Consider the following 11582-nt stretch of genomic DNA (forward strand, 5'->3'; position numbering starts at 1 on the left):
TGTTAACTGAATGTTGATTACGTTATATACCCATCAAGAAAATAAAAAAATAGTAAATATTTTGTTACAAAAGTTTGTATCGATTGGGTCAAATTATTTTATGCAAGTTATTAAATAATTATAATTCTGTTAAAATATATTAAACAAAATTTATGTATACAAAAAAGCTTCTGTTATTTATTCAACATATTAGAAAAAAAAATAAAATAATATATCATGTAGACTTTGTGCCATTTAATAATGTAGAAAAATTGTACAAATTTTATTTTAAATTAAAATATCAATCTGTGATTGATTTTATTGATGCATTTAATTAGTTAATATATTTTACTTAAAAATTGTTAGATTTCATTGAGCATAATAATATTCTCTTAAATAAAAATGACGTTTAAAAAGAAAAAAAAAAATGTAACGTATATTAAAGACAAAATAAAATAAAAACAAATACAAGGATAAAAATACAAATGAATGAAAAACATTTTTTTTTAAATGAATACAATTATTTATTAAATCTTACAAATATTTTTTTGACAATTGTTTTTTTATTAATTATTGTTAAGTAATAATAAAATAGTCAATTACAGTAAGTTGATTAGAAGAAAAAAAAATAACCAGTTAAACTTATTGAGTAATAAGAAGTTGCTAAAATGCAATTAAAAAAAAAAAAAAAAAAAGAACAATTATTCATAACGATCAGCTGGTGAACGAACATCGTCAATTTTGAGAATCATTTTAACTAGCTGAGTAGCCAATAATATTTGTTGAGTTTTGCTCTTTAGTGATTCAATGACATTTTGAACTTTCATGTCACTTGTTCCACAATTCATACAATCAATACCAATTGCTGGATTTTTTGTTGCAAGTTGGGCTGCTTTTGCTTGTGCAAGACTATCAACTGAAGATAGACCAGCATTTTCAGCAAGGGCCATTGGAATTGCTTCAAGTGCATCAGAAAAGGCACGGAATGCATACTGTTCTAATGAGCTAATGCTATTTGCATGTGCTGAACATGCAAGTGCACATGATATTTCAGAAGCACCACCACCATAAACAATACGTTCATCAGTAACAAGATTTCTGACAGCACAAAGTGCATCATGAATTGAACGTTTTGCTTCAGCAACAATCATTTGATTACCACCACGAATAAATATTGTAACTGCTCTTGAATTTTTACATTCTTCGATGACTAACATGCGATCTTTGGTGGTACCAAATGTCAACTCTCTAACAATACCAGCATGTCCAAGTTTATCAGGTGTTAATTCTTCAAATCTTGGAACAATTCTTCCTCCAGTTGCAATGGCAATCAACTAAAATTTTAATCAATATTAAATTATCATGATGTAGCTAAGAAATCATGTGAAATAAACACTAAAACTAATATTTCATTTTTGTTTCTCATTCAATTATTTGTTAAAAAAATTTTATCTATTACTTATAAAAGAAAAAAAAAAAAAAAAATTACCTCAATTTCGGGTCCACCAACCCATCTGACTGCTGGTAATTCTTTTTGAAGTAAAAGATGATTAGCTTCATCATCAAAGCCCCACTGGCAAATAGCCAATGTTGCTCCAGCAGCTTTTACTCTGTCTACCATTTCGGTAAACTTTTCACGTTCGTATTCACGAAGTTTTTTGTAATCTTCAACTGATGTTACATCCAACTTATGTTTGGTTTTTGGCTTTGGTGGTTCAAATGGACAAGTAAGAATTGCCAATTTAACATCACGAAGTTTCTGAAAAATTTTAAACAAAAATTAAATATACAAAGTTGTTTTCTAGATTGATTATAATTTAATAAAATTAAAAAAAAAAAAATGTTACAATAGCGATTTGAGTATTTAATTATTTCAATACAAATTAAACGTTGTCGAATCACTATTGTGTATTGATTTTGCAAGGTGTCTGGACAGAAAGTATATTGAAAGATACATCTGGAATTCTCCTCGCATTATTTTTGGTATACACATATGGTCCACAGGCGGATTTGAACTGTCGACTTGAAGACCGACAAGCCAACGTCTTACTCTCAGACCAAATGTTTATATGATATATTCAAGTTACCTTGGGCATTTGAGGATGACTAAAATCTTTGTCAACGATAACACCACGAACTAGCATAGTGTCCTCCAAGCGACCACCAACTTTGCATTCAAGTTTGATTAACTCAAAGTTAACATCACGTTTTTCAAGATCAGCAACAGCCATAACTGCATTAACTGCAATTTCAGCCATTTGTCTGTGACATTTGTTGATGCTGAAAAATAAATATTTTAAAACAATTGAATTATTGAATACTTAAATATTTCTGTCAAGCACAAAATAGTATCTACAAAAGCACAAAATAGTTATCTTACATTTTTGAGCCAAGAGTAGTCATGGCAGTTTTAATGAGTGGCTCAACATTGTTACGATCAATTGGAAAACCTTCAGCAATGCTATTAAGATGTTTGGTGGCACATTGTGCAGCCAATTCAAAACCATCAGCTATTCTAATAGGGTGAATGCCTTTGTCTAAGAGTCTTTCAGCTTGTTCCAACAAGGCACCAGCCAAAACAACGACACCAGTTGTACCATCACCAATTTCATCATCTTGAGATTGCGACAGTTGGACCATCAGTTTAGCAATTTCATGATCAACATCCATTTTCTGTAGTATTGTTGCTCCATCGTTGGTAACTGTGACATCACCATCTGGACTAACCATTAACTTATCAAGGCCTTTTGGTCCCAAAGATGTTCGGAGAGTGTTGGCGACACTTTTTGCAGCAGCGATGTGTGACTGTTATTATAACATAATAATTATGAAAGTTTTCAAATATTTCAATTACTTAATTTAAAATTAAAAAAAAAAAGTCTCATATCCATTTATCATTGGAGTCACGGATGACCATTTATGGGCATATAAAGATGATGAACGATAGTCATACTTAATGTTTTATGGATTTTATGCATTCCAATATCGTCATATGCGTATAGAAATGTCAAAGTTAATGCTATGACTTAAATTGTACTCAAAATATGAAAAAGATGTCAAAATTCGGACTAACCTTAATTGCATCAGTGCCGGTTAGGCGTTTTTGATTTTCTTGATCCCGAAGTATAATAAACGGTCTTCCGTACTCGTCGCAATGAAATGATCCTGACATCGGATTCATAGTAAATTTTTTTGATTACAACAATCCGAAAAAAATGATTTAAAAGAAATTAATAAGACAGTTCAAACTATGCTTCCAAAGACTATTAGACCACCATCTTAGGTGTGTACGACAAGCGGCTGAAGCGACAAGGCACACAAGGGCTCGAGACTAGTGCCGAATGGTGAGACTGGTGAGTTCAGAGTTTCAGCAGAGAGAAGACTTCTCTCTGGTTTCAGTGGGTTTCAGCCTGCAGAGCTGTGCGAAACGAGCGAATTTCGAGTTACTTAGAAATTATAGTAATTTACTTGTAAGTTACTGTAGAAAACTGCAAAAAGTTTTCTTCATCTCATATAAACTTACAAAGCTACTTAAATATCACTAAAATTGTGTTAAGGTACAACCAGGGAAAATTAAAAATAATGACGATTTCACGAATTTTATAGAGTAGATAATTAAAATAACGATACGCCTTTTTCTTTAATCAGTTTTTTTGTTATAAGATGTTTTTTTGATTAATTAACTGTTAAAGGTGGTCCTTTTTTTGAGGTTAAACATAGGCTCTTATGGAAAATGATGTTCAGCTTTTCATAATACCCCATCGAAATACTTGAAAAAATAATGCCATATTTACCAAAAACTAAAGGATAAAACTCGAAAAAAAGACGAAAAATCATCACCCAAATTTAATATAGGTTTTAATATTCAATTTTAATTAATAGAGGATAATAAATTTTTGTCTTTGTCTAAATACTTGAGTGGAAGTGAGAAACAGTATTCTCTTTCTAATCTTTCGTCCTTTTCGCACTCATGAATATATAATGTTTTTAGCAAACATCCGCCAGATGTCTCTCATTTTGCCCTGGTTGTACCTTAAGGGATTACCTCGGCCAAATTTTGGGGTATAGGAGAGGGGAGAAAGCCTATGTTTAATACATTGGTCCGAGAGCCATTGCCAACCTCAAAAAGATGAATTTTTTTTTTTTTTTTTTCGATAAAACAATAGTTTTTTGAAATAATTATTGTTTAATAACCTAATATTATTAATCCCTGAAATATAATTGATCAACTTTTTATTCTTTTAAACATTTATTCAATAGTTAAAAAAAATGTGTAAATCGTGAAACACCGCAAAAAAAAAAAACAGTTGGTTGTACTGAGAATGCGATTGTGTTAGTGTATGATATAGCTGCTGTGGCAGTATGTGTGTATCAATGTGGGATTTATTACTGGCGTTTTTAAACCTACGCGCCACAACATGGCGGATCACTATTCGGTGTTGCCAAGCGTACATTAGAATATAGTAGACGTCATCAGGGGGACGTTCCAAAAATCGGTCGGAAACCCGGACCGGCGCAGTAGATGAAAAAATATAGAGATAAAATAAACTTAAAAGTAACTAGAGGTTACTGTAGATATTGTAAGCAACAAAAACAGCCATATTGCATATGCCATTTACTTTTGTTACTTATTACAGTTGTGAAAAGTATTTTTTATAATTATTATTAATAATTAAACAATAATAATTTATTGTTTTGTGCCTATAAAAATACATGAACAAAAAATCATGTCTACCACAACAAAATATCTAAAATTTTCTATGATCACAATCGTGACCTTCCGAGTTTCCGAGTGATTTTTGGAACGTCCCCATATACTGCTCGATTAGATGAATTTTTTCATACTTTAATTATTCATTATAAAAAAACTAAGCTCCAAACCTCTTTAATTTTTTTTCCATACGTTTTGTTTTGTCTCACTCCATAACCCAATAGTTTTTTTTTCACGATGTCATTATTTCGATTAAAGATATCGGTATTTGAATGGACTTTTTTTTGACAAAAATCGTATTCTCCATAAGAGCCCATGTTAAAAGTTGTCAACTTTGAAAATTAATAAAAAAATAACGAGCTTCCAAACAATTACCAAAAAATTACATCAAATGTATCAGTATTTTAAGAATCTACTGTAAAAATTTCAAAGCATTCTCATTATTAGTGACTGGCCGAGGTAATCCCTTAAAGTGAAAGTATGTTAAATTTTGACACCGAAGCAGTGATGGGTAAATGGTCGATTTTTGAGGTTTCTTACACTTACAGTAAGATACTGTAAGATACTGTGAGAAACTGTAAGATACCTGAGACGCCAGTTTTGAACATTCTTACCGACTGTCGACTCGACAATAAGCTGTCATTGCTCGATATATGTTGGTACATATGTATTTTATTTGTTAAATAAATATATAAGATATCAAGGAGAAGCAGTGGCTAAGAAAAGATGTAGCTCGGAAATTAATGTTGCCAAACAATTATGTTTTAAGAAAGTAATGTTGCTTGAAACAGAATTTTTTTGGCAACTGTAATTCCTTAGCTACATCTTTTCCTTAGCTACTGCTTTTCCTTGGACAGTTTTATTTATCAAATAAATAATAGACATGTAATTTTATTTGAAATAAATAAAAATGTTCAAGGAAAAGCAGTAGCTAAAGAAAAGATGTAGCTAAGGAATTAAGGTTGCCAAAGAATTATATTTTAAGCAACATTATTTCCTTGAAACATAATTCTTTGGCAATCTTATTTCCTTACCCTGGTGAAAATAATTTGGCGGATTATGTCATAATATGGCATAATATGACATAATCTGACATAATATGACAAAAATTCATTTGCCAGAAAATGGTATATTCTGACATATTCTGACAAAATTCATTTGTCAGAAAATGGCATATTCTGGCATCCAAAAATCATGTAAGAATATGTCAGAATATGTCAAAATATGGCATATTCTGACAAACTTCATTTGCCAGAAAATGCCATATTCTGACATCTAAAAAGTTTGTAATGGCAAAATCATTTTGATAATAGTTTTTTTAGTAAATAATATTTTCTTCTCGGTCACGTCGTTGTTTTAATTATGTGACTTTGTTATTAAATTATTACGCTAGAAATTTTTTGAGTGATACCATTTTTTTTACATTTCTTCTTGTACATTGCTTTTTGAAGTTTCTCGCATGTGGTCATCTCACAACTAGTTCTTATATATACGATATGGATCCATCATATTCATATCCAAAAAATATGACGATATAATAATACAAAAATTTAAATAATCAATGTTTCCCGTAATTGTTTGAAAGAAGTAAAAATGAATAATACGTAAATAGTTATGTTTAATAAATATCAAAAATTCGCCAGATGCCATGAATGCCATAAAAAGTTGCGGCGGATTATGCCATATTATGACATAATGTGCCATAAATTGCTATAAAAAGTTGGCGGATTATGTCATATTATGGCATAAAATGCTATAAATTGACGTTAAAAAATGGCGCATTATGTCATAATATGACATAATATGGCATAATCCCCAAAAAAAATCTTGTAAGAATTTGTCGGAATTTGTCGGAAGTCCAAATAACCTTAAAAATTCCGGCATTTTCCGACAAATTCTGAAAAGTAATAATGACAGAAGATGTCAGATTATGTCATATTATGTCGAAAGGCGGTCGAAATGCTGTCGAAACGCGATCAAATCGGTGTCGAGACAGAGTCAACTGGCATATAGTGATATAAAATTGAAAAAAAATTATTTTGGCGATTGTTTATACTTCAAATGCTTAATTATACTGTTTTATCATGTTTTTTACATGCAATTGTTATTAACAATTAATTTAAAAATTATAAACAAAAAAAAATTTTTTTTTTTTAAATTTTTACAAGTTTTTTTATATTTTTCATCAATTTTTTTATAAAAAAAATAAAAATTTATCATTAATAAAGTCCATTATACTATTTAAACAATTTAAAACAATGAAAAATGAATAAATTAGACAGCTCTCAATTCGGTGTCGAAAGCCTGTCGATTTAGTGACAAAATATCTCGGTAATAATGACCGAGTCAATTACCGATGAATGGTCTGAGGCTCGACAGCTTTCTGACTCCAGTAGAAATGCGAATCACGCAATCTAACCTCTCTACCGTGTATAATTTAATCTCTTATTTAATATTAAATACATGTACTAGTCAAGGTTTCAGTCAGTTTAAGTTATTCTCATTATAATTTTATATTTATTTCATATTTTTCCAACTCATTTTGAGTATCCAGTGCTCGTGAATTACGTTTTATATATGCTGTCGAATGGCTGTCAAATCGCTGTCGACTGAGTGCAACTGAGTGCTACATTGGAGAGTCGAGCCATCCGCTAGGGAGTGTTGGGTAGGTATGAAACCCATTGTAATTTTCACCTTGTTTTGTACATGGTAAATTACACGACTTGCGCGCCTCGCAGTGGAGAGTCTGGAACTATGTATTTCGTAGCCATTTTGCAAACATATGTTTTATGTTTTCATTACTCTCGATGTTTATTGTTATTTGTTGTTATTCTTATTATTATTATATTCTCTAATTAGTATGAATTTGTTCTTTGGTTATTTTAAAAAAAATTGTAAACAATGTCGGGTGTTAAAATTGTAAACAATTTTAATATAAAAATTATGAATTATTAATTTTATTCGATCTAATTATTATTTGATTTAATTCAATGTTACATGTGACTTTTAAATCCGAAAGACTGTACTTGAGATGTATTTTATAGTTGTTTAAATAAAAACAATACTAAACGTCGTTAAATACAAAAATATAAATATTTTAAATAGCTAAATAAAAATTTGGCTTAAATATAAAACCCCAAAAAAAACTCTGTGCTTAACAGATAATAAATATTTCAATAATTTACTAAAGAAGATATATATTATATAACCAAGAAGACTAGAAATACAGGAGGACGAACTTGCCTCAAAAAACCGTTCCGCTATATGGTCGCCGCATAATTGAGGGGCGCTAGTAGTACCTCGGTAACGTGCGCGACTTGTATCGCTTTTTTTTTACAATGCGCACAATACAAACATACTCTGACAAACATTAATAGAGCATTATACACATGATGTTTGTCAGAGTATGTTTGTATTGTGCGCATTGTAAAAAAAAGCGATACAAGAAATCGCACGTTACCGAAACCTAGCACCCTGCGGCGATATCCTGCTGATAATAGCTCAGGCAAAATAATGCCACACGTCCACTCTGTGAAATACCTGGGCTTAAACATTGATGAGACACTAGCATTTAAACATCACGCTAAGACTCAGCTACAAAAAGCAGTCAGAGCATACAGGCTGTGCTCAGACTTGTTTAGAAACAGACATCTGAGCACAAGGGTTAAAGTGATATGCTACATGGCATTCATAAGACCAATTCTGGCATATGCATGCCCAATATGGTTTAACATAGAGGGCCATGCGATGGAAAAAATCCGACTATTCGAAAGAAAATGCCTCAGACAATGTACTGGCTTACACAGAACACCTCAGTCCAATTACACAAACTATTACAATAATACAACACTATACAACACCGCTGACATACCGAGATTCGACGTATTCACACTCAAACTTACACGAGACCATACTGTACGCTCAATGACTCACTCACTCAACAAATTCATATACTCACTTTACTCAGACAAGGACGATTACCACGAGTCAACCCTTTCGACCGGCTACATTCCTCCTGAGACATTCACATACTTAGATAAGAAAGGGTATATACAAGACAAGAACAACGTGCCAATAATCTATCATACAAAGAGCAATTAACTGGCAACCTAATTTGCAAGCCAACGACCCCTCTCTAATTTTTGATACAACAATCCCAAATTCTGACAGAAACAATAAGTTACTACAACACGAACTATTCTATAAATGGTTACAAAAAGACTAAAATCAAAACTTAACAAACTAAATATAATAATTATAATATTATTGGCAATGTTAACATTAATAAAAACTACAAATGTATTAGTGATAACTAGAATAAACATAAGATGTATTGAATACACCAAACACAACACTGATTGTTAAAACATTAATATATTAGATTAAGTGTTTTGTTTATTAGTTTAATATTTAGAAATTATATAATCTTAAGATATAGATCATAAATTGCAGTTTTTCGGACAGTTTCTGCAAATTACAACACCATAGAATTTAGATAAATACAACAATACAACAAAATACAACTAAAATCACAAATCAAATAGACTACGATTTCTTTCTAAGAACAGCAGTCATCATATTGTAACAAACTAAAACAGTCTTTTAAAAATTTATTATGTAATACCTAATGTAACATGTAAAATTGAATAAATAAATTTTGTTTAAAAAAAAAAAAAAAAAACGGTTTTCATATACAGGCGAGATAGGGAGTGAGTCCTCCTGTATTTCTAGTCTTCTTGATTATAACTAAATTCCCTAGCGAAAATGGCGACACCGATCCGACACCAATCCGACAGTCGGTTTGTGCACTGATCTCATACAAAAACGACACAAAACCGACACACGACTATAAGAATTTCTGAGTCACAAAAATAAATAGTAAGAAGCATTTAAAAAATAAAATATTATGTCTAAAAATTTCTAAATAATATTCTCACAACTTAAGACACATTAGAATTTTTTTTAAATAATTTTTTTATTGAAAAAAACTCAATTCGGTTTATGTATTAAAAGTATATATATTTATTAACAAAGAATAATAAAAAAAAAATTTTTAGAAAATAATGATATTATTTATTTATATTATTTATTTAATTTGTGTCAATAGAAAATTGAATCTTCTTATCTTTGACTCAACCGTTTAGCGAAGAAATTTGAAAATTTTAATAACTTCCAGCGTAAAAAATGTTTATTTATATATGTAGAATATATTTCTAAAATTTTAAAAATTTAAATTAATAATTAAAAAAGTTATTGAGTTAACAGCAATAGAGCGCGGTCGAATTAATTATTACGCGCGCAACAAAACAGCGACTCGCCATCACTCATATTAGAACCTTCGATATGCGTGTCAAACGTGACCGCGCTCTATTGTTGTTAACTCAATAACTTTTTTAATTATTAATTTAAATTTTTAAAATTTTAGAAATATATTCTACATATATAAATAAACATTTTTTACGCTGGAAGTTATTAAAATTTTTAAATTTCTTCGCTAAACGGTTGAGTCAAAGATAAGAAGATTCAGTTTTCTATTGACACAAATTAAATAAATAATATATAAATAATATCATTATTTTCTAAAAATTTTTTTTTTTCATTATTCTTTGTTAATAAATATATATATAGGTAAAATTTCAAGAGTTTTTATTAACAAACAAAAGAGATATACTCGTATTATTATTGAAAAATGAAAAAAATCAGAGATGGAATAATTTTCTTAATTAATTTTTTTCAATTAAAATAATTAAAAAAAAAAAAAAACCATAAAAGCAATATATTTTTCTTTTAACTTTTCCTACATGCCTATATTTTTTAATTTTTTTTTTGACGACTTTGAAAATTAAGAATTGTCCGAGCCATTGGACAATACTTCTACCGTTTTTCGAGCGAGCAGGTCGTTATTGCATCCGGACCCTCAATTGTAAAATCTCACAGTCGTGTACAGATGATTCTGACAGCTAACCTCACTTTCAATACATAAACAGAATTGAGTTTTTTCAATAAAAAAATTATTTAAAAAAAATTCTAATGTGTTGTGAGAATATTATTTAGAAATTTTTAGACATAATATTTTATTTTTTAAATGCTTCTTACTATTTATTTTTGTGACTTAGAAATTCTTATAGTCGTGTGTCGGTTTTGTGTCGTTTTTGTATGAGATCAGTGCACAAACCGACTAAATCGGCATTTTCGCTAGGGAAGAAGATATATATTATAACTTTTTCTACAGAACACCAAATAAATATATAATATGTAATTAATAAATATCTGATACAAAAAAAATTTTTTTTTTTTTCTTGTGTAATACTAATATAAAATTCTTGGTTAATGCAAAGTCGTATAAAATTTTTTAATTATAAGACTAGCCGAAAATGTATTATAAGTCATTTTCAAGTTAATTAAAAAAATGATAAATTTATTCACATTCAGTTAAATAATCGTAATTATTAAAAAAATTAATATGCAAAAATCATGCTTATTTTTTAACTAACTTCGCTTTTTTTGGCACACATGTTACCAATTTTTTTTGTTAATGCTATTGATTATAATATTATAATGAACTATTTATAATTTATAAACTCATCTTTGATCGTTCGTTCATTTATTTATTATTGTATTTATTCTCACCAATTCTCACAAAAAAGCTAGATGACATTGACATGTTTTTTTTGTTTACAACAACAGGTTCTTTGGCGTCAGGTAGGGCTAGGTATGAGTTCTTTACATTATTTACGTTCCTTACGTAAATTACATGTAAATTACATGTAATGTAAATAACTCGAAAAATCGCCCATTTACCCAACACCGGGTGCATTCCTTTAAAGGCATGTGGCCACTAGCATAGTTTTTCGACCAAGTTCTATGCCATAGCACTTGTGTCACTATATCT

The 11582-nt window shown here is 29.7% G+C and overlaps 1 protein-coding gene across 1 annotated transcript; it reads right to left on the reverse strand.

Annotated features, from left to right (window-relative positions):
• Positions 1 to 565: 565 nt before the first annotated feature.
• Positions 566 to 11343, reverse strand: LOC122849671 (T-complex protein 1 subunit epsilon). Its single transcript, XM_044148443.1, has 6 exons — positions 11321 to 11343; positions 3053 to 3397; positions 2360 to 2784; positions 2067 to 2259; positions 1469 to 1738; positions 566 to 1313 (listed from the first exon to the last, which is right to left on the reverse strand). The coding sequence occupies exons 2-6, from the start codon at positions 3158 to 3160 to the stop codon at positions 681 to 683; spliced, it is 1629 nt and encodes a 542-aa protein (XP_044004378.1). The 5' UTR covers positions 3161 to 3397; positions 11321 to 11343; the 3' UTR covers positions 566 to 680.
• Positions 11344 to 11582: the final 239 nt, after the last annotated feature.

The sequence above is a fragment of the Aphidius gifuensis genome, linkage group LG1 (assembly GCF_014905175.1).
Source record: "Aphidius gifuensis isolate YNYX2018 linkage group LG1, ASM1490517v1, whole genome shotgun sequence".
In the NCBI taxonomy this organism is placed as follows: domain Eukaryota; kingdom Metazoa; phylum Arthropoda; class Insecta; order Hymenoptera; family Braconidae; genus Aphidius; species Aphidius gifuensis.

Excerpts from the sequence above, each read along its gene's own strand:
- LOC122849671 (XM_044148443.1), bottom strand. The coding sequence starts at position 3,160 with ATGAATCCGATGTCAGGATCATTTCATTGCGACGAGTACGGAAGACCG. Across the intron at positions 2,260-2,359 it reads ACTACTCTTGGCTCAAAAAT|CATCAACAAATGTCACAGAC; the intron begins GTAAGATAACTA and ends TTTATTTTTCAG. Across the intron at positions 1,314-1,468 it reads TTGGTGGACCCGAAATTGAG|TTGATTGCCATTGCAACTGG; the intron begins GTAATTTTTTTT and ends TTAAAATTTTAG.